This window comes from Ambystoma mexicanum, chromosome 9 (genome assembly GCF_040938575.1).
Source record: "Ambystoma mexicanum isolate Mex_15411 chromosome 9, UKY_AmexF1_1, whole genome shotgun sequence".
Classification (NCBI taxonomy): Eukaryota; Metazoa; Chordata; class Amphibia; order Caudata; family Ambystomatidae; genus Ambystoma; species Ambystoma mexicanum.
The window spans coordinates 44,128,283-44,152,817 of NC_090931.1; the positions used below are offsets into that span (position 1 = coordinate 44,128,283).

Here is a 24,535-nt window from a genome sequence, read left to right on the forward strand (position 1 = left end):
CAGCAAGTTACCTCATCTTATTTGCATGGTTACTTCATTTTTAGGTACATGTTTCTCTTCGTGCATCAGTTACGGCATCAGTCGAGTATTTTCATGTTATTTTATCATAGGTTTATATATATTTTCATGAAATCATTCTGCTGTCTACAGACTTTTAATTACCGTTCATCCATAATTCCCATCGCCGCATTCTAGCACTTTGGCAGTGGGCATCCTTCTTGGTAACTTCCTTCCAAGAGGGTTTCATCTCAATGGCTGTCAGAGTACATATTGTCTTTCATTCAATCGACGCGGTATGGACATGTCACATAAACCTGTGCATGGTTTCCCAATTGTAGCTCTTCGTCTGCTACTCCAATAAGACAGCGGTGAGGGGGCGGACTAGAGAAGAGGCATCCACCTGCTCCTCTAAACCAGTCTTTTAGACCAGTTTCATTGCATCTTATGTGCCTCAAATAAACCAAATGAAAGTGCAGCTCTCAGCCCTGCCACAGCTCATTCTGTTTTGCCTTCCTTGCAAGCATATAAGTGGGGACCACGGAAGCATCATGACGGTCTGCCTACAATGGCCACTGTGAATGGCAGGGTCAGACCTATCCGGCGCGGCGGCTCTGGAGGCAGACCTATTACCGCCACCGTTGTTTCCAGACCGGCATACTTGGAATGAGCCCCATTGATTTCTTTCTAAGTAGTGTGATAAAGTAATGGTAAGGCGTGCCAGTTGCATGATGGTGTATGTATAGAAAAGCTCATGGAGAAAAATAGAAGTTATTGTAGCGCTGTAAACAATTGTTCTCCTGCGACCGCTTCACATGAGCTGTCACTCGGAGTGGTGAGGCGTAGTAAGGGCATAGGGCATCCGTAAAAGGGCTCTGAGCCAACCCGCGTGTTCGCCCTGCTTGGATACACACACCTTGCTCGATTCGTTTCTCGTGTGAAATGGATTTTTCACAGTCTGCTGCTTCAATATTTTATTTTGCTTCCCGTCTATTTCCTTTTCCCAGTAGACCGAGAAGAATCTATTTTTGGTGCAGTGTCCAAGCTGTCTGTACTTGTGTATTAATATGTCGAGGTGTCGACTAATGCGCTGCTTCTCTTGGCCCAGCAGAGCGCGGGTAGGCAGCTAGGCTGTGTGAGACCAAGAGGGGTCCCCACACGCTGGTCCTGAGAAGGGAACCCCAAATGAGATTGGGGGTCCAATGCCAAGCCAAATCCAACACAAGAAAAGAGGCTATGCCCTAAATAGCGTTACCTCAGAGCCCTCACTAAGCCTTTGGTGAAGAAGAAAGGTAAGTCTTTAAGAAGAGCCGAGAGATAGGTTGTGTCTCTGCCCAAAAACTAGGGGTGCGCACCTCCCTTTCTCTGCTAACCAGGGTTCCTCAGCAGAAACTGAAAACTGCTCAGCACTCTGCTCCCAAGTTCCTTGCCTCCATGTATGCATTAACCTCAAGGTTGAGGAATGCCAAGCTTTTGGGGTCGTAGTATGGGGGACGTAGCTAGAGGGCAGAGAAGAAGACCGCCAATGAGGGTAGAACATCTAATGACGAGGTGGAAGCCGCGTGACATTGCACTAGCGATAGACGAGGAGATTGGGCAATGTATATATTGATATATAGAAAAGGATATTGGGAAAAGGGAACTTATTTTACAACTAAAAACATACTTGTCAAGTGTTCATGGGAAATTGTGTGTATTTTGTATGGTCTCCAAAGAACTTCTTCTGAAAGATAAGTTGGGACGGCAGATGAAACGGTCTAATATCACTAAATTAGACACATTGCGAATTCTGGGCAAATGTTGACCACTTTGTCGATTCGCATTGACTGAAACTGGCAATTGTGTTGATTTTCTACCCAAAATGTTGCTTGCATGGAAATTTGCCTTGGGTTGTCCAATATTCAAGTGAATTAGGGGGGACACACATTTGTAAAATTATTACATCCCAGATGCAAAACTCCTCAAAGAACGAAAGTCACCCAAAATAAGCATATTGAGGAATTTATATGTGAGAAATTGACTTCTGGGTCACCAGTGGTCCAGGGATGAATATCGGTTTCTAAACCATCAATTAGCCCACACCTCTAGAACACCAGAAGGGATACAAACAGATTGGAACACAAGTGAATTATAAATCTTCTTGTCCAATGTTGGTAAAGTGGACGGATGGGCAGGCTTATCTCTGAAAAGTTGTGGAACGCTGGCAGTTGCAACACAGCAGAAATACTATTATTACCCAATGATAAAAGGGACTGTCAATTCAACATTGTATAAACATATCTACTTTATTATTATCACAACAGACAGTTCTAGCACACTACAAAATACAACCCAACCTGTAAAGGAATGCAAAGGACAGACCGTTTCAAAGAAAGAAAAGGAATGCACTCTGGATACTGACAGGAGGGTAGTCGATAAAGTAATTAATTGTGATAGTTCAAGGAAACTTGATTTCAACACTAAAAGAGCAATGGCTCGTTAAATGTCACTAGGGACCTTCGGAGAAGGACCAGGGGTATGCACCTCAATGTACCTTGTGCTGTACGAGTTCTAGGTGCTTGACAGGGTTGAGTTGGTTTCAGGGCACTTTGCAGCTTCTGCAACAAAGTTGAAGGCAGGAGACAGCTGCGGGTATCAGGCGAAAAGCAGTTCTGCAAGTGAAGCTGGACAGATGTCTGCAGGTTGGCCTACACAGAGGCTCATGGTCAGGAATCATCTCAGTGTTGGTCGGAGTTTTGAAAGCATTGGTTGAGGTGTATCTGATGGCATTAGCAACTGCGGCATTACAGCAGCCAGAGGTGCAGGCGGTAGCAGCTCGAGGGGCTTGACTGGCTCAAAAACCTCCTTTAAGGAGGACATTGGAAGATGCTTTTCGATGCACTCCTCCTAGTTTCTTCACTGGGCTTGTGCTGTCCTTTAAGGCGGCTGGCCAAAAGCTGAGAAGAGTGTTGCAAGCAGCTGCCTTGTGCTTGGTTTGGTTCAAAGACTCTTTGGCACTTCCCACCTAGATAGCTTGCTTACACAGCATAGCAGTGCCCGCTGTGTGCTGGCTGAGTACCAGTCTTGGATCTGCTGGAGGGTCCTCTGGATTTGGTATCTCCCTCTGTTCCTTGGGAGATGTTTAGGGGAGGGATCGTGCTTCCCTCTTGGAATTACTGGCCTTCCTTCACTGGGGGAAGATGTCAGGCAGACTGTACCTTCAGCCAGGGTCCAAATGAGGAGTTCTTCCTTCTGCTTCTGGTGAAACCTTCAGATGATCTTCCAAAAGAGGGATGCAGCCTTTGTTTGAAGCCAAATAGGCAACAGTGATTGGTGTAGGCTAAGCCTACCTTAATGAATCAATCCTGGGTCCCCACCAACAATCTCCTGTATGCATGAGGTCCTAACCACAGTGCAGTGCAACAGAAAAGGTCAAGGGGTGAAAACATGTAATACTAAGTCCCACCTATCTTCCTGTCTGATGTGGATCAAATGATCCCTCTGGTAAAAGGAGCTCTATGCGTTTCCTGATTAAAGTGGCATATCCACCTTGAAGCTGTGACAAGACCAGACTTTCTGGCTCTGCCAAACCACATACTCGTACCATCTGAATGGGGTCACCCTCCGGGATGACTACTGTAAACATGCAGTCCCAAGCATGACATTTTAATGACAATCGATACCGAGGGTGGGATCTGGCCTCAGGTTGACAGAGTGAATGTGAAAGGTGTTGGGATTTCCTGTCTCCTTTGTTAGCCTCTGCAGCCAGGTCCCATGTGTGCCTGTTTGAATTAAACTAGGATTGGTATGTGAATGCTGCCACCAGCTGCAGGGCTCAACTAAAGGACTAGGCTGGTCCTGGTCAGATCCCAACAAAATTATACGGGGGGACTGCGCCTGTAGACTATGTCCAAACAGAGTACAGAGCTCTATACATTTGTTGTGCAGTGAGCATATAGAAATGTGTGCGGATTAACCCCGCACATTTTCTGGAGGCTGATCTACCATCATTCAATTTTGATTTGAAAAAAAAATTAAAAATAATCACAGGTGTGAGGATTTCCAATATCTGCACGGCGGGTGTGCACTCGCCTGGGCTTTTTAAACATCTTTTTTTAAAGAAGTTGAAAGATGGGAGCGCAACCTGATATGATATGGTATGATATGATATAGCATTTATAACGCGCATATACACAAGTGATTCAAGGCGCGACGAGTCATGGGAGGGGAACAAAAGGAGGACGGATAGCGATCTTACTAGGCCAGGTGTCATTCATATCGCGCAAGTGCGTGGGAAGGGGGCATGGACAGTGCATGGGAATAGATAATAACAATATGTAAAGTGACGGCCAGCATGTGACAAGTGCATGGGTAAGTGCAGACATCTGGTGTCAAGAGCTGGTAGGAGGACTGTATGGATACAAAAACAGTCCCCAAGTGTGGGGGTTGCCAGGTGGGAAGTGCCGGTGTGACACTGGTGGTGGAGGTACCTGGAGGTACCTGGGCCTGAGATCAGAGGCTGTCCAGGTAGTCAGTGCAGTTCCAGTTACAGCCAGGAGGTCAGCAGAGGAGAGGAGGAGAAAAGGCAGAAGCAAAGAAAAAGGTTTTGAGGTGCTTCCGGAACCAGAGATGGTTTTCCTCAAGTTTAAGGGAGACAGGCAACCTCATGAAATGTGTGGGGCTAATACAACACAAATGTTCCTATGCCCACTGTACAACAAACGCATAGATCTGATATGCATCTGTGTCACCCTGAAGCCAGCTCCCACCCCTTAGAATGAAGAGGAGTGAATGTCATGTCTGGGACACAGTCGGCAAACCCTGCAGGAGGTCTGACCATTTCAGAGGGGAGATGTATGTGATTTGATGGAGACAGAAAGTCTGTTCTCACCATAACTTCAAGGGAGACCTGCACTTTGATAGGGACCACAGAGAGCTCAATTAACCGGAGAGACACGTTGATCCACAACAGACAGGAATATCGGTGGGACTTACAAGTACATGTTTTCACCCCTTCAAGCATCGTGTTGCAAACCACTCTGGTTATGACCTCATGCATAATAGCAGATTGTTGGTGGGGTCCCAGGATTGGCTCATTATGGTAGGCTTAGCCTGCACCAATCATTGGGGCCCATTTGGTGTTAAAAGAGGGCTGAGCCACCCTCTTAGCAGATCATCTGAAGACTTTGAAAAGAGTAACAAGAATAACTAATTTGGACCCTGGCTGAAGGTACAGTCTGCCTTAGAGCTTCTGCTAGAGAAGGAAGGGCAGGATTTCCAAAGAGGGAAGCAATATCCCTCCCCTAAACATCTCTTATGGAACAGAGAGAGATACTGAATCCAGTGGACATCCAGCAGTTCCAGAACCGGTACCCAGCCAGCACACTGCATGCCCTGTAGGCTCTGCAGCAAGCTTCCTAGGTGGGAAGTGCCAGAGAGTCTCTGAACCAAACCAAGGACAAAGCCCTTAGCTGCAACACTCTTCTCAACTTTGGGCCATCCCTCGAGCCCCTTGAGCTGCAACCAACTGCACTGCTGACTGTTGTCAGGCCACAATCACTGAAATCTGTCCGAGACGCCTCAACCAGTGCCTCAGGTCCGCCAACCAGCACCTAGACAGCGAGTCTTAACCCCAAGCCATTTTGTCGGCCAGCCTGCAGATGCCCGTCCAGCCACGCTCGCCGAGCTGCCTGCCGCCTGACACCCGCAGCTGTCTCCCATCTTGAACTCTGCTGTAGAAGCTGCTAAGTGCTCTGAAACAGACTTGACGCTGTCGAGAACCAGGAACTACTAGCGCACAAGGTACATTGTGGTTCCGTCCCCCTGGCCCTTCTCCAAAGGCCCATAGTGACATTTTAGGACCCATTGCTCTCTGTGTGCTGAGACCAAATATGCTTGAACATTGTGATTAAATACTTTACCGACTACCCTCCTGTCAGTATCCAGAGTGCATCCCCTTTCCTTCTTGAAAGTGTTTGTCCTCTGTTTTCCTTTAAAGGGTGGGTTGTATTTTGTAGTGTGCTAGAACTATCTGTTGTAATAATAATAAAGTAGGTATTTGTATACAACCTTGACAGGACAGTCCCTTTTATCATTGGGTAATAATTGTATATTCGCTGTGTTGCAACTAATCAACGATCGATGACCTTGCGGAGATAAGCCTGCCATTCTGTCCACATTACCAAAATTGGACAAGGAGGTTTATAATTGACTTGTGTTTCCACTCTGTTCGGATCCTTTCTGGTGTACTAGATGCGTGGGGCTTATTGATGGTTTAGAAACCGATATTCATCCCTGGACCACTGGTGCCCCGGAAGTTGACTCATCACATTGAGCGAGCACACACCCACCATGCAGATGATCGAGTTCCTCACAATATCCACTTCACCAGCTAAGTGAGCTTGGAGACAAGCTGTGCTAATTTTGGCTTCCTGAGGAAATGTGGCTTACTGCTGGAAGCTTTATTTGCTGCCGGACATTTGTTTTGCCTTTGGCAGTTTGGTTTGCTGGTGGAAGTTTGATTTAGTATTGATAATTTGTTTTGCTGGTGAACGTTTGGTCTGCTGGTGAAAGTTTGGTTTGCTTTTAGCAGTTTGGTTTGCTGGTGGAAGTTTGGTTTGCTGTTGGCAGTTTAATTTGCTGCTGTAAATTTGGTTTGCTGGTGAAAGACTGATGTGCGGGTGGAAGTTTGGTTTGCTGGTGGATTACTTGTTTTCTGGTAGCAGTTTGGTTTGCTAGTGAAAGTTTGGTTTTGCTTTTGGTAGTTTGTTTTGCTGGTGGAAGTTTGGTTTGCTGGTGGAAATATGGTTTGCTGTTGGGAGTTTGATTTCCTGGTGGAAATTTGGTTTGCTGGTGGAACTTTGGTTTGCTGGTGGATGTTTGATTTGCTGTGCAGTTTGATTTGCTGGTGGAAGTCTGGTTTACTGGTGGACGTTTGGTTTGCTCATGGCAATTTGGTTTGCTGGTGGAAGACTTGCTTGCTGGTAGCAGTTTGTTTTGCTGGTGGAAGTTTGATTTGCTGTTTGAAGTTTGGTTTGCTGTTGGAAGTTTGGTTTGCCGGTCAAAGACTGATTTGGGGATGAAAGTTTGGTTTGCTGGTGGAAGGCTTGCTTTCTGGTAGCAGTTTGGTTTGCAGGTGGAACCTTGGTTTTCTGGTGGAAGTTTGGTTTGCTATCGGAAGCTTGGTTTGCTGGTGGACATTTGGTTTGCTGGTGGAAGACTGATTTGCAGGTGGAAGTTTGGTTTTCTGGTGGAAGTTGGGTTTGTTGTCAGAAGCTTCATTTGCTGTCGGAAGCTTGGTTTGCTGGCGGAAGTTTGGTTTGCTGGTGGAAGACTGATTTGCAGGTGGAAGTTTGGTTTTCTGGTGGACGTTTGGTTTGCTGACGGAAGCTTGGTTTGCTGTCAGAAGTTTGGTTTGCTGGTGGAAGACTGATTTGCAGTTGGACGTTTGGTTTTCTGGTCGAAGTTTGGTTTGCTGTCGGAAGTTTGGTTTGCTGGTGGAAGACTGATTTTGCAGGTGGACATTGGTTTGCTGATTGAAGTTTTTCCCACCCCTATCAATATGGATTGACACTCAGATCTGGTCCAAGGGATTCAATTGTTCCAGACAAACTGCCCTTTTACATCAGCTCTTCTTACACTGACAAGCAATAGTGCATTTTAAGAACCAAAGTGCACCTCTGGTGACCCTGTAACGTTGCTGCCCGAGACAGCCCCAAGAATTGCTTTCCTGTGCCACCAGTTAGATGAGGGCAGGCGGCTTACAGAGGAACACGTGACAGAGGCCTTGAAAGACCAACTAAGTACACTCCAGGAAGTCAGGGTCGAGTACCGATTGCAGTGGGGCTTTAAGATGTCACCCCCAGCTGTGAGTGTTAGATGTTTTGTTAAACTTTCTCAAAGGGCATGCGTTTCCTAAACACCATATTTGGGTAATCCCCCAAATATATTTTTGCTAATGGGGGACTCAGCATAACAAGCTTAGAAACCACTGTCCTAAATGTCGTCACGAGAGACACAATGGCGGTCAGCAACGTGCAAAACCCCCACGTTTTGGGGTGAATGGGCACGACTCTACCCCAGCCCTACCAAACTTTAGGATTACCAGTCCACCCCGGACGTATTTCTCCAGTGCTGTGACTATGCCCCATGGGTAGAGCCGTCCTGGTCTGGTTGGGATACTTGTAAACAACCACTCCCCCGCTTCCCCACCCACCGCCCCAGCTCATCAGCCGCATCACTGCGGGAGAACTTCAGGGAGGGGGCATTTTGCTGTGAAGAGAATGGACCTGCTCACCCCCCCGCAGAGCAGCGCTCATCACTGGAGAGACGTGTATTCATTTCATAACTCGGTTCCTTCCCCAAACCCTCTTCTTGTGAAAGGATGTCGGAACAGGGGAGCACGACAACCTTTTATTCTCTGCTCTTTCATTAATTTGTTTTTTTCTAATTTCAAAGCCGTGTTTTCTGCAGGAGCCGAAAGGCCTCCAGCTGGGAGCAAGCTGCATCAAAGGTTACTCATAAAAGAGCCACTTTTATCCATTGCCGCAGTAACGGCGCTCTGCTCCTGGCTGCAGATGGGGACCGTGACCCGCCAACTCTGCCTGCGTCCCCAGACCCTGTCTGGCTCTCTAATGCCCCCTCTCCAATCACTCAGCAGCCCCCCCCCCCCCTGGCTGCGGTCAGATGTACCACGTGTCTGCTCTACCACTCGAGCTCGAATGCCCCCAAATCACACCCGGAACTGGACTGGGAGACGCAATCACTCTTTGGCAATGGACAGGGGGATTGGGTGGGGGCCTCAAGGGACCTTCGCTGAATATTGTTTGATACAATGGGCATCCTTACAAGTGTGCCGGTATGAGTCTGTGGTTGGGTGCCGTCCCGTCCACAAGGGTCAGACCTGGTGGGCGAAGCGTCACCCGCCCGCAGAGTTTCACAGAAACACTGGCACTTCCGTGGTCCCCATTCCGATTGAGTGCTATGGGATTCAAACAGGAATGGGGATTAACATTTACCAGCGCCAGACTTCCTGCAAGGCCGGGGTCATACTCCCCCAGTGATTCCGGAAAGCCAGGCGCTGGTAAATATTGCACATCCGGCGGCAACCCACCGGCAGCACCAGTGGGGTTCTCGCCGGACTTGTAATGAGGCCCAACGTGTATGTAATTTTACCAGAATGTGTGTTAGTGCCGATAACAGATGGACCTCCTGGCTAACCATACCCAATGCAATTTTGATACAAATATCACGTTGTAGTTTGCCGAACCCGGACCTTATTTCAGGTGGACTGTGCAAGGCTGGCAGCCGCGCTCAGCCACCCCTGACTATCGACACCTACCTACATCTGTGTCACAAAACCTTAAGTCGGCTCTGTAACTCGTGCTCCTTAGTCCTCATGTGTTCTTCTCACTCCTCAGATCTCACTCCCCACTCCTCAGTCCATACGCCTTTCTCCTTCATCCTTTTCCTCACCCTTTGCGCTTTCTCGTGGCATACCTGGTGAGTGTGGGTATGCACGCAGCCCCACCCCGCAACGACATTCAGTCCCCACCAGCCCTCTGCCTCAATCCCACACACATTCTTGGATTGACCCATGTCTTTCAGGTTAGGAATCTGGGGCTAGGCTAATATTGGGACTGTCAGGAATCGGGGCTGGCTAGATTTTTGGTTGTAACTCTAGAGCTTCTATCTGGGGTTACAACCAAAAGACCCAGGGCTATAGCCCACCTTAGCGCCACCCCCCCCTCCAGCAACACCTCTGCCCACATTGTCCACTAAGTAACCAGCAAGAAAATCAAGGGTCAATTAGGGTCTGAAAACCTTCACAAACCACACCTCCTGCTGAGCCCACATTCAATCAGAAAATAAACACGACAGGCTACAAAATACAAACAATTGACGAGGCTGAAAAGTCGAAAGGGACCCAGGCGCTTACAACTGACACATTTAAAGGGACGACATTTCAAAAAGGGATATTTGGGGGCAAATATCTCCACTCAGGTGTTCACAGCATGATTCAAGAATGATCTTTGCTCTCAGACCTCCTCCTTCCAGACTCGCCTATTTCTATGTATTTTCTAAATTCGGAATTCCCCACTATTCAGTGTTAATTTCTAAAGGCTCGCTTGCTGTGTGTATGTATTTCTTACTTGATGGTGGTATTTTCTTTCAGATCTAATTATCAGTGGGATGGCAGCCACTTTTACGAAATCAACTTTTTCCTGTAGGGATGAGTCTGCTTTTTAAAAATGAATTTAATAAAACATGTGTGAGACATGGTTGAACGCTGGATGCCGTTTTCTATTTTTTTGTGGTTTAAATACACATATTTTGGAAGAAGCAAATGCCAAGCACAGTAGGCCAGTGGGGCTCAATGGAACCCTGTCATTACTTGTTCAGGGAGTTTCTGACCTGTTCAAACATTCCCTGGAGAGAAAAGACGTGGAGTGAAGTGGAGTTGAGTGGAGAACCAACGAGGGAGCGAGGAAACTGGCAGCTGTGAGAGTCTCCGCTGAACCTCAGTGATGAGGAATATTACTGAATCACTTGTGAACTTCAGATAAGCAGTATACCGCTAAACTAGATGGCAAGACGATGTTTTGTGTTGGCAAAAACACAGATGACATGTGATGTGAGTCCATGTCTCCACTGGAGCTGGAGCCAGAGGTTTGGTATGGGTCAATATCTTCACCGGGGTTAGAGCTCAGATGATGGGTAGGATTCAATGACTTCACTGTGTCTATAGTGTGGTGATGAAGGTGATTTAAATCTTCACTTTGGCAATGGAATGGAAGATTTACCTGAATCAATGTCTTCACCAGGGATAGAGTTCAGATGATGGGCGTGAGTGAGTAACTTCACCAGGGATAGAGCTCAGATGATGGGCGTGAGTGAATGTCTTCACCAGGGATAGAGCTCAGATGATGCGAGTGAGTGCATGATTTCACCAGGGATGGAGCTCAGATGATGGGCGTGAGTGAGTAACTTCACCAGGGATAGAGCTCAGATGATGTGCGTGAGTGAATGACTTCACTGCGGATGGAGCTCAGATGATGGGCGTGAGTGAGTAACTTCACCAGGGATAGAGCTCAGATGATGTGCGTGAGTGAATGACTTCACTGCGGATGGAGCTCAGATGATGGGCGTGAGTGAGTAACTTCACCAGGGATAGAGCTCAGATGATGGGCTTGAGTGAATGTCTTCATCAGGGATAGAGCTCAGATGATGCGAGTGAGTGAATATCTTCACTGGGGCTGGAGCTCAGATGATGGGCGTGAGTGAATATCTTCACTGGGGCTGGAGCTCAGATGATGGGCGTGAGTGAGTAACTTCACCAGGGATAGAGCTCAGATGATGCGAGTGAGTGCATGATTTCACCAGGGATGGAGCTCAGATGATGCGAGTGAGTGAATATCTTCACTGGGGCTGGAGCTCAGATGATGGGCGTGAGTGAGTAACTTCACCAGGGATAGAGCTCAGATGATGCGAGTGAGTGCATGATTTCACCAGGGATGGAGCTCAGATGATGGGCGTGAGTGAGTAACTTCACCAGGGATAGAGCTCAGATGATGCGAGTGAGTGCATGATTTCACCGGGGATAGAGCTCAGATGATGGGCGTGAGTCAATGTGTTCACCAGGGATCGAGCACAGATGATCGGTGTGAGTTAATGACTTCACTGGGGATAGAGCTCAGATGATGGGCGTGAGTGAGTAACTTCACCAGGGATAGAGCTCACACGATGGGCATGAGTGAATGACTTCACCGGGGATAGAGCTCAGATGATGAGCGTGAGTGAATGACTTCAACAGGGATGTAGCTCAGATGATGTGCGCGAGTGAATGTCTTCACCGGGGATGGAGCTCAGATGATAGGTGTGAGTGAATGACTTTACTGGGGATGTAGCTCAGATGATGTGCGCGAGTGAATGTCTTCACCGGGGATGGAGCTCAGATGATGGGCGTGAGTGAATGTCTTCACCGGTATAGAGCTCAGATGATGAGTGTGAGTGAATGACTTCACCGGGGAAAGACCTCAGATGATGGGGGGGTATTCAATATTTATTAGGATCTATATCTGAATATTCAAAAGACTAGACTTGAGGAACTTTTTGGTAATATCACCATGCGACCCCTGCGACCAGTTACAGTTGAAATTCGAAATGTTGCATTTGTGTGTCAAAAGACGGAGACCAAGAGTTCCCCTACTCTGTTTGTCTATGTGGAAAAATGTGTTTTGAACACACCCAGTTACTGCGCCACAGTTGTATATAAAATAAATACCAAGATGCCACTAGTTTGTGATCTAATTCGATTTATTGTGGCACTCTTTGGTGACACGTGTTTCGGCATTATCTATGTCTTTTTCAAATCAACTTTTTTTTATTTTAAAATATTTAATTCAACATATTTTGCAAACAAAATTCATTCATATCCATCATATTAGCATCATATGATCATTTCAAAGGAGAACAAGTTAGACACAAGCGTTGTTCCCAAATAAACAAGCACATTGTATGAATGTATCCAAATGTAAATGACAATACAAATAAACAGATAAAACAGATGTCACAAAATAACAAGGTAAATGAAAAATAAATAAATTAAAATTAAATGAATAAACAACAGAGATTCAGGATGGGGGGGCAGGAAGGTTAAAAAAAAATAGGGGAGAGAATTTGTGACATGGAATGGTTAACCTTTGCCACAGTAAACAAATATATGGTTTATAACAAATTGCTTAAATGCAACGTGCGGATAAAATGTTCTTCTTACCCTTCGCCGTTGGTCATAGTTGCATAATGGCAGAAATGTTTGAAAGTACTGGGTTAAATCCCGTCTGGAAAAAAGAGAGTGAGCAGAGAAAAGACAAGGTGTAGGCTAGCTATTGTGCCCTTAAGATATGGCTTGTGTCGTTAGAAACGACATACAGACAAGTTGAATGGGAAATTGATCCCAGCGCATAGTTCTAATACTTGTGCACCAACCGTATGGCTGTTTGCTTGTGTGTAAGTATGGTAACTCAATAAAAATGAGAATCATCAATGGCTCGCCTTTGCTCGGCTGAAAGTTATGCCAAAAATAAATAAATAAATATGATCTCCAAGGACTCGTATTTCTAAAGTACATGGTAAACCTTGTGTGTGGTACCCTGTTATGCACGGATCTGGAGCCAATGGGGTAAGATAGTGGGTAGGCTGTCAACGACTCCTAGGGCTTCCCTGCAAATAGTTGTTTTGCGCGTCTCGCGTTGGTTGAAAATGGACATCAGTCCCCTGCTCTTTTTTGGTTTATCTTCATTGCCATGGAGACTTGGTAGTCCTACCTTGCTTTCCATGGCCTCTGGGCGCTTGGCGGCTATATTTTGGGTGCTCTACTGTTGCACTATTGGGTTTTTGGTGCCATCACGACTTGCCAAATTAAAAGTGATTGTGTTTCTAGAGTTTGCCTGAGAGTATTCTGTCAGGTTTTATCTTTTAGCGAAGCAGCAAGGTTAAAAAAGTGCGGAAAACTATTTGGTGAATAAACGCGAAAACACTAAATATGTTCAAGGAAAAGGTCAGAGTATACAATATTTGCGCAATATTGAAATTGTGTGCACGTGGTATAAATTAGCGGAGATTTACTCTTGCTGGTTGCCTGGGAGTGACCCAAAATGGGGGAGGGGGGTTAGCTTGAGGCTGAATCTGAGTGATCTTCGGATACTAGTACTGGTGTGTTGTGGGGATTGTAGTCTCAGACACGTTCGTAGAGGTTATCCAGTCTAATATGGTTAACTTTCCACGGTGTGTACTGCTACAGTTCTTGCCCAGTGACTGAAATCTATACAAATCTATACAAAGAGGCAAATCACTGATGGTGGCAACATGCCATTATTGACCTGATCATCTCGTATTTCGTTCAAATACATGAAACAGTGTCAAGAATGTAAAGAAGACGACTCACAGATGTTATACAATTAACAATAGATAGTTTGTTAAGATGTATCAAATACTTAGTGAATACTTCTGTTTGACTACAATAGAGAAACAGTTCTGGTGAGTACTGCATACACTTTGAGATTAAATGCTGATGCACAGGTGTTGGATTGTTAGTTTCACTCCCTCTAGGTGCTAGAGTGGTTCTTCTACCCCAGGAAGTATGCCATTTTGTTATCTGAGGTCAAGCCAGCCTCCACACTTCTGAAACGACAAATGAGTTTTGCCTCTTCCTGGCGTAGGAGCACTTCATGATTGCCTCCTCTTTGGCCCAGGGTTACTTTTTTCAGGCCAATGAATTTGATTTCTTGTTTGCCATTCAGCTGGTGTTCCTTCTGCCAATGGTCAGCTAAGGGTAGGTTTCTGTCTTGGCTGCCAATTGCTGATAAGTGTTCTCTGATCCTGGTCCGTAGCTCTCGGATCATGCTGCCAATGTAGAACTGTTTTCAAGTGCATATAATTTCGTATATGACATATTTTGTCTGACAGTTAATTTGTTCCTGTATTTTAATTTGGACACCATTTGAATCTTTAAAAGTGTCTGTGCTAGCCATTGCATATTTGCACATGGAACACATGCCACGTTTTCCTGACCCCCGACGTCGGTTCTTGTAGCCAGGTCTTTGTTGTTTCTTTTTTCACTTCTGGTAATAAGGAGGGACTTAGGCTGGTTCCGAGTGTTCTAGCTCTTCTGCAGATTATGGATGGATGGTCATTGATAAAATCCCCAATGTGGGAGTCTAGCTTGAGCAAATACCAGCTTCTTTTAAGAATCCTCCTTATAGCAAGGTTGTTGACACAGTATGTAGTGATAAATTGAACTTTGTTCTCATGTTTTGGTTTGTCTTTCTGCGTTAGAGTTTGTAATCTGAGCTCAGGTGATGGGTGTGAGTGAGTACCTTCAACAGGGATAGAGCTCAGATGATGTGCACGAGTGAATGACTTCACCGGGGATGGAGCTCAGATGATGGGCATGAGTGAATGACTTCACTGGGGATGGAGCTCAGATGATGGGCATGAGTGAATGACTTCACCGGGGATAGAGCTCAGATAATGGGCTTGAGGGAATTAATTCTCCGGGGATGGAGCTCAGATGATGGGCGTGAGTGAGTAACTTCACCAGGGATAGAGCTCAGATGATGGGCGTGAGTGAATGTCTTCACCGGGGATGGAGCTCAGATGATGGGCATGAGTGAATGACTTCACCGGGGATAGAGCTCAGATGATGTGCGTGAGTGAGTAACTTCACCAGGGATAGAGCTCAGATGATGGGCACGAGTGAATGTCTTCACCGGGGATAGAGCTCAGATGATGGGCGTAAGTGAATGTCTTCACCGGGGATAGAGCTCAGATAATGGGCTTGAGGGAATTACTTCACCGGGGATGGAGCTCAGATGATGGGCATGAGTGAATGACTTCACTTGGGATAGAGCTCAGATGATGGGCATGAGTGAATGACTTTACTGGGGATAGAGCTCAGATGATGTGCGTGAGTGAATGTCTTCACCAGGGATAGAGCTCAGATGATGGGCGTGAGTGAATGACTTCACCGGGGATGGAGTTCAGATGATGGGCGTGAGTGAATGACTTCAACGGGGATGGAGCTCAGATGATGGGCATGAGTGAATGACTTCAATAGTGAAAGAGCTCAGATGATGTGCGTGAGTGAATGACTTCACCGGGGATAGAGCTCAGATGATGCGAGTGAATGCATGATTTCACCAGGGATGGAGCTCAGATGATGGGCATGAGTGAATGACTTCACCGGGGATAGAGCTCAGATGATGGGCATGAGTGAATGACTTCAATAGTGAAAGAGCTCAGATGATGTGCGTGAGTGAATGACTTCAATAGTGAAAGAGCACAGATGATGTGCGTGAGTGAATGACTTCACCGGGGATAGAGCTCAGATGATGGGCATGAGTGAATGACTTCAATAGTGAAAGAGCTCAGATGATGGGCGTGAGTGAATGACTTCAATAGTGAAAGAGCTCAGATGATGTGCGTGAGTGAATGACTTCACCGGGGATAGAGCTCAGATGATGGGCGTGAGTGAATGACTTCAACGGGGATGGAGCTCAGATGATGGGCATGAGTGAATGACTTCAATAGTGAAAGAGCTCAGATGATGTGCGTGAGTGAATGACTTCACCGGGGATAGAGCTCAGATGATGCGAGTGAGTGCATGATTTCACCAGGGATGGAGCTCAGATGATGGGCGTGAGTGAATGTCTTCACCAGGGATAGAGCTCAGATGACGGGCGTGAGTGAATGACTTCACCAGTGATAGAGCTCAGATGATGGGGGGGGCAATTCAATGTTTATTAGGATCTACATATGCATGTTTGGTGAAGGTCAATGTCTTCACCGTGTCTGTAGCTCGGATGGAGGGAGAAGGTCAATATCTTCCATGGGCTATAGCTCGGATGGCGGAAGTGAGTCAGTATCTTCCCATGGGCTATAGCGCAGATGGAGTGCGTGAGTCAATCTCGTCACTGTGGCTATTGCTCAGATGGAGTGTGTGAGTCAGTGTCTACATAATTCGTTTGAGGGGGCGACTCAACGTCTTGAAGGAGTGTTCAACGCCTTTAAAAGTGCTGCTACAATAGAAGATGGAAGGGAGGAAGTATCTCATAGCAGAGGATCCACGTATTGGGGAGGTATTCCAAGCCCAAAAAGCGTGGAGATGGACAACATTTGTAAAGTCCACAAAACAATGTGTGGCTTTTTGTGATTTCTTGTTATAAAAAAGAAAATGATAAACTATGAAAACCTGCTGTGGTGACCGCAAGAGGAACATTGAGGGTGTAGAGGACGAAAGGAAGAACTAGCAGGGAAAACATCAGAGATGGAAGTGTTATATAAAGCTTGTGTATGCCGTACCACCAGTTCTTTTAATTTTTACAATGTGTGCCTTTTGTCCAAAGGCTCAAGAAACACATTCTTGGTACTTTGTCTTTCTCCTGAGCCAGTTATAGAATCAGCTCAGGCCGGACATTCAAGCACTGCCAGTTTCCCAGGTCGCAGCTATGCAGACACACACACAGCGTCCATCCGTGGCCCTGCAGGCTGTTAAGGTGCTCATGTTGCACACACATTTCCTTCATCAGTGGCAGAGCATTTCCTAAGCACGATGGGACATTTCCAAATCAATGGGCCTCATTACGGGTGCCGCCGAAATCGAGTCTGGGTTCCCAGAATGGAGAATTACCTGGCCATTCCGAGTTCGGAGGGCCTGGTAATTCCTCCCTCCAAGAACCCGGGCCGGACCTTCCCCATTCCCATCTGAGCCCCCAGAGGGCTGAATGGAAATGGGAGAGGGTGCAAACCATGGGCCGATTATGAGCCGCACGTTGTTTGCTCACTCTTCGCCTTGCGGGACCCGGTAACAACGCCTGGTTTGACCAGGCGTTACTTACCAGGTTCCAGCGAGGGGAGCTTATGATGAGGAGGACGGGTTTAACGGGTCCGCCTCCTTTAGCAGAGCCTGTTAACCCGTTCCCCCTCAGTCGTAATGAGGCCCAAAGAGTTCACAAAACACAAATTACCTTGCACATATGTGATATTTAAAGTGAGCAACACAAAGCACCCATTTAAAGATGTGTTTATATCCATGATGCCTGTTATCTTGACATGCAAAACAATAAAGCTGCTTTAAATCACCAATCAAATTTTTTCAAAATCATCAGTAACAACGCGCTGGAAGTTTGTGACAAGGAATCTGCATGTTTATCTTTGTTTATTACTCAGCTTCATGTATTGCATGTCTTAAATCACTGAAGGGACAGTGGGGTTTACTAGATTTTTCAAGTTGGCATTATCTTGCATTCTGGGACTTAGAGTTTAGTAATGAGGATGTGAACATTAAAGCCACAATGATATTCTTGTGGCTTAACATGTTGCTATAAGTATGTAAATGTTGTCATGTGGCTTTACCATGCATTTTTTTTAAAAGTAAACTCTATAAGACATTATTACTGTAGACCTTGAAATCCAACTATTTGAGCCAAAGTTTGAGATCCTTCAATATGTCAGGCATTGGACAGGATTGTCCCATTAGCTCAGCCGGCACTGATTTTTGGCTAGGGAATGTGAGCAAGTGAGCATGTGTGCAGGAACGGGGAGGCATGTGTGGACCCTATGCAAGGGCCCCCATTCCTTCCTGTGCTCTGGCCTCTGGGCTATAGGTACTGAATAGATTGGTCCTCCCCTGTGGACCGAAGCGGGGCATGCCGTGTCCAGCGTAGCATGTCCCCCACCCCCCGAGTGTCTTCATTTCTACTGGGGATGTCAGCCAGTTGTCATGCAAATACACATTAACGCCCACCCACCCCCCTACCTAACTGGGGAATTATGGTGTCAAAAGAATAAACCCAGACTTGAAAGTCCATAAGCACCTCACATTTCTCCTGGTGACAGACTCTCCTTGGCAGTCTGCCACCTTCTGGCCTCGTTCTGTCTTCTCATCCTGGTTAGAGTTCCACAAGTCTTCGACGACGGTGCTGCCCATGTGTTGGAGGGGGATTGTAGTGCATTACTCAGTGAGAGGACAGGGGAGTTACTTAAGTAGTGAGTGGCTGTCATGAGGTCTGCTATGGTCCCGGCCATTGTGGGCACGCTGGCAACCTCATATAGATCAAACAGCGTGTCCCACAGTATGGCACTACAACCTGGATTGATTAAGAGAAGGACCTGATCAAAGAACAACAAAGAGTTCTAATCTCACATCGCTAAGAATCAGGCAGCCAATGAGGAGAGAGTAACATTTCTCTGGTCAAAGCCTAGCATAGGATTCTGGCTTTAGCAGGTGGAACAGTGTTGCAGTTCATTAATCTACTTGAGTTCATCTTTGGAGATACGGTGAGCGTTCTTCTCACAGAAGCCCTTCACACCATGGAGTGCAGCAACCCAATACACGTGTGTCATGTATGGGCCGGGGCACTTAGGAGAACATCTTGGCTATTTAATGTACTTCTAGGTAGACCCATATATGAGGAATTGGCCTGGGGGAACCATGGCACAACAAGAGCCAAGGTGACCAAAATGCGTAGTGCTTCGGCTGAATAGCTGACAGACCCCGAAGGATCCTTACCTGAAGCCAGTCTCCTTGCACCCCTTCTGTAATCTGTACATTTTGAGATAATGAGTTATCCAGAATGATTACCAGATTTCAGACTTCATCATATCCATGTTTTAAAAGCAGTTCAGGAAGATGTGCTCCGCTTGACAGGTATCTTGGCTGCTCCCACATAAACTGACTCATTGTTCACATGTCATAGGCTCTTCTCTACTCTTTGTGATGAATTATTTCTCAGCCTCTTGTTTTCGGTCTGACTGTTGTTCCTAATGCCTGTCTTTTCTTTTCTTGTCTTGTTTCTTCACAGTTTCGGCCCAGATTCTGAATATCTCCTCTGACGTCACGGTGAACGAGGGGAGCAGCGTGACCCTGCTGTGCCAGGCCTTTGGCAGACCGGAGCCCACCGTCACGTGGAGGCACCTCACCGGGCGGCGTAAGTGGGGCCCAGCTTGTTTGGGTGCTGTGGGCCATCTTGTACATGTGGTGCTGGAAGAAGGGTGATTTGAGGCCATGAGTCTGCCTGTCCCACTGGGATGCGTTGGTTGTTCGCTGTTCGATTTGAAGTCCTTGGGTGTATTGGCGAGTGTGCTCTATGGTAGATGTTGGTGACGGTAATCAGGAACGTGTACTGTATGCATATGCTCAGACCACTTGTTCACTTAGAACAATGCCGCATATTTGGGGAGGAAGGCACACGAGCAGCGTTCTCTAGATATGCCACTTACCGCAGCTGAAAGCCCCATCACACCGATACTGGATACATTGATCAATGCTCTGACTGCTATCTACATGTTCTGAAGCACTGTTAGCCAATGATCCTCCTTCAACAATGTACATGATAGCTCTTACATGGGATCTTGCAAGCTCTTCTGTCAATCTGTCATCCACCTCACCTGACTAGAGTATTCAAAAGATATATATTTGGGCCCCAAAGATAAGCATGTTGCCTGTGAAGTTGCCAGCTTGAGATCTTGCTTTGAATCTCCCCCTGTGACGCCCCCACCTTCCAGAAGTTGCAGGACATGATCTCAGGGATTTGCAAATGCCACTCCTGTGTGAAGCAGTTGGGTGGTGTGGTCTGCGACCCTGGCGGTGTCAGGACACTGCAAATGGCCCTCAAAGCTGTATCTAGAGGGGTCCCCGCTGAACTCCTCCTATGGCCAAATGAAGGGCAGATCTTGTGTTGGTCGTTCTATGGCAGCATGAAATAGTTTTTACTCAGCACAACCCTGGATGTGAGGCAACAGAGCACTGAACAACAAGGGCCACATTTAAAGGACACTTTAAGTTAGATGCGACCAGTAGGATATACTATGGGGGGTGCACTTGGGAGATATGTAGAAAGGAGGCTCGCAAATGATCTAGATGTGTCTCCCCCGAAGCTGTATTCCTTTCAGTTCCAAGCGCCTGCACCCCCTGCCAACTCCCTGGGTCTCCATCAGAAGTTCCGTCACTGCCCCCCTGATGCTCTGGGAGATGAGGCAAATGTGTTCCTTGTAATCCACTCGGAAGATCTCACAATGCTCTGCTGTTTCCTACCCAGGTCCATGCCCTATAAATGGCACACATAAGGGACATTAAGCAGTCAAATACTTAAGCAGCCCCGCCTCAACTTAATCTATTTTCCAAAAGGGAGAGGGCACCTGCGCCAAAGGGTGCCTGCGGGTAAATATCACAGAAGGGTCTCCCTATTGGAAATATTGAGCAAACAGAACACTTAATTCATTCTTATAACTAATCACCGAATACGAGAAGTTTTAGGCAACCAATAGTGATCCAATATTGTGACTAGTGGCAACTAATATTCCATACTAGTGACTGATACTAAACATCATTTCTTTTATTTGAAAATAGCATTTTTTGGTACGGTTTTGAGGGACTTTTACAAACAACGTACTTTAGATGAATATGATAAAAAATAAGTCCAAAATCAACAAAGCAGACATGAAACAGTCAGGTAACTGACGAGAACCCCAAAAAAACAGAATCACGTGCTGACACTGCAGCTGAAGGAAACACACCAACTCAAAACACACACCACACTGTAAAATGTCAGGGAAAGGTGAACATCAAGAAAGAATAGCATTATTTGCTCTTTTAAGTTGCACATTCTAGCAAAGGCCAGCAACGACCAGACCAGAGAGAATACCCCGTTGGAGTGTGCCATTTGCTTAGCTCCCTGAACATGCCATGAAAGGAACCCTAGATTAATTATTGGGATGAACAGTGCACCAACTGGATGCTTGCAGTACCTCTAAGTTATTGTGGGGTCCCGACACATGATCAGGTAGGTTAGCACATTGCACACTCTTGCATTTGCACATGCCAGATAATGCTAAAATACATGATATATACTACCAGTCACTAGTGTGGGATATTAGTTACCACTACTCACAACATTGGATAATGATTGGTGGCCTAAAACGTCTCATATGTTGTGATCGATTATAAAAACAAAGACAGTGCTCTATTTTCTTCTGAAGAGTTTCTGATAGGGACGACGTCCAACTTAATCTATCTCTTCTGGCTACTGAAAAGCAATGGAACATTGTATTAGTGTTTTTCTATCCAGGAACCGGCCCACCTGGGCATGGTGATTTATTTCAAAGTTTACATTATTTTAACTGTATATAATGAGGGACAACGATCATCCAACAAACCAAGAAAGAGCTTCATGCAGCTGTGCCGGGACATATTCAGAAGAAAGGAGGCGCACCAGATAGAAATCACACAATCAAATGCCTAATTTTGCTGACACTAAGAGTAACTGTCATGTCTGCCATCATGTACTTGCTGTTGAGCTTGTTCTCTTGGATTCTCCAAGGATTGGTCGGTGTCAGACCTCTCCCGGTTGAACCTGGTTCCTAAAGCTAAATGCAGCCAATCAGACTCTGCCATCCCTCTCAAGTTGGATGACTTGGTTTCAGAAGGTATAGTGTGGAGTCTGGCGGCGAGTCTGGGCAGATGTCGAGCAACGCATGCCACAAGTCCCCGGGGTTCCCATGTGCAGCAGCTTGTGGTCCTAAATGGGGACACAAGCAGATGATATAATGAACCCACTTCTTCCTGCAGTCCACAGCATCCACTCAGTGATTAGGCCCCACTTCTCCTTATGGTCACGCCCCTTCTTGAGGTTAGTATGCTTCATTCCCTCCCTCTCCTTTTATTGGTCTCTGTGAATGCTTGTCCCTGTTCTGCAAGTGGGACTTATGACTAGGACGACAACCGACCCAATACTTTCTGCTCTTTTCCAAAGGAGGTGCGGGGCGTTAAAAGGAATGGTAGCCATCTTGTTTATCTGAGGAAACACCACCAGCGGGAACATGACGATACTGCTGGCAGACATAGGGGGGTTTAGAAGATTGCCGGTCTGGTAATAATGTGCTGTAATTCCATTTACCGGCATGTTTTCGGACTGGCAAACTATAAGCTTGCCAGTGGGGTAATCTAATTTACCTCCAGCCAAGAGCTGAGGGAAATAAGCCCCCACCCGTGAAAAACAGCTGTTAGTACCAGTTGCAGTAAAACTGTCAATCCCCCTGTGGAATGGGGATTTATCGGTATTCCCGCCACCTGTAATATGTCAGTAATTACGTCATACCAGGGTGTGGGAACGGTAATACCGTTTGCCAGTATCCCGCCAGAATTACCGGCGGGACACCGGCAAACTTTTAATGTCTCTGTACTCATCAGGTGAGCCCTGGGAGTCTGCCATTCAGGGCTACAAGACAGCAGCTGTTCCATGATGTTCCCAGACATCCACTGTCCACCGCCATGTCCTACCCAAAGCAGCACAGCCATCGGAGAGAGGCCCCAGCAAGAGACGAAGATCAAGGCAAACCCTGTAAAAGTCAGCCATATTGGCAGCAACTCTCCATGGCCCTGAATGCACAGCAAACACCAGGGCACACCACGACTGGGTCACCCACATGCCTAACTATATAGGTGAGTGGGCAGCACCTATATTGGTATAATCCTTAGTTATACTAGTTCACAGTCTGCTGTCAATAGTCATATGTTGGGGTGCATACCCAGAAAAAAATACCTCTGCACAGGGCATTACAAACCAAGCAAGGATCTGGACCAGGGCCAAGAAGCCTACGGTGCGAATGCACAGCTTTAATCTCGCTCCGAGACTAAAAACACATGCAATTGTGCCTTCCTCCTTCGTGGTCAGTTTCTTAGGAATAACATTGCTGACACATATGCACCCACATGCCTACACATGAAAGAGGTCCAGGAGTGACCACATACATGCACACACACTTCCCACCACAGCTAAACAATCCCTGTCCCAAAATGTGCATTCGCAGAGTTGATGGCAATCCCTGCTCTTGGCGTGGGGACCTCGGCTTTTGATGGGCATATAGTCCTACCTATCTGCCATTTCATATGAGGACTTGAGCACACCACATGTGCGCCTGGGATGCAGGCATGGCAATGCCTATACACGGGCCCAGACTCATAGCAGTTCTTTGTCATCAGTTGATATATGTGTCTTCATGCTAGTTATCCTATTGGTCAGTGTGTGAACAATGTGCACCAGTGGTGATTGCATAACACACGTGCCCAAGTGAGTCTATGCATTGGAGACTGGGTATCATACTCCCCTCTCAGCTGCTCCTCTCTACACAATTCTGCAAGGCTCCGCTTCTGGGGAGAGGAAACATCTGCTGATATGAGAAGGTGGACAGCTCTGGAGCCCCAGTGGAGTGACGGGCGTGGCAGTAATGTTACCCTTTCATCCAAATCCTGGAACTACCTGAATGAGCATACATGGTTCACGATGCAAACCGTGTTAATGTTAGGGTGAGTGTTCTGAAAAGTGAAATGTGAAATGTGCATCAAACCCAGAGTTCATTAAGGACCCCTCCCCGGAAGTTCTTCAAGGATGGCAGCCTTCTCCACATTGCCACACTAAACACTCGCTCCGCCATCAAGCACTCCTCCAATATCTGTCACCTTCTTGAGGAACTGGACCTCGACGTCCTTTGTCTCACTGAGACATGGTTCACAGCCAGCTCTGCCACCAGCTTTGACACACTCCTACCTGACGGTTACAAGATCCTCTCCGTGCCCAGGCCCAACCGTGCAGGGGGTGGTGTTGCCCTTATCTTCCCTGAGTGGATTCCTGCCACTGTCACTCCTACGCAGACCTACTCCTCTTTTGAATGCCTTGTCTGCCGACTCTCTCTCTCTCCTAGCCATTCCCTTACCGTGGCTACTATCTATCGGCCACCTGGTCAAATTTCCTCCTTCCTCTCTGAGTGGGCTGACCTCTCCTCCGCACTCCTGTCCTCAACCACTCAACTCCTCTTTCTTGGCGACTTTAACATCCACCTTGATGCCTCCAGTCCCCCCTCTGGTCTCTTTCGTGACCTCTGCGACTCTCTCTCACTCTCTATTCTCCCATCTGGGCCTACTCACTCTGCTGGGCACACTCTTGATGCTCTGATCTCTTCTGACCTTCCCCTCTCCGTCCCTCTCTCCACTCCTCTCTCCTGG

General features: G+C 46.8%; 1 protein-coding gene across 1 annotated transcript in view; it reads left to right on the forward strand.

Moving 5' to 3' along the window:
• LOC138487250 (opioid-binding protein/cell adhesion molecule-like) overlaps positions 1 to 24,535 on the forward strand; it is a 1,248,728-nt gene that overhangs the window by 900,749 nt on the left and 323,444 nt on the right. The window contains exon 3 of the mRNA XM_069613882.1: positions 19,338 to 19,463. Coding sequence (XP_069469983.1) covers positions 19,338 to 19,463 — 126 coding nt within the window. The remainder of the gene's footprint in view (positions 1 to 19,337; positions 19,464 to 24,535) is intronic.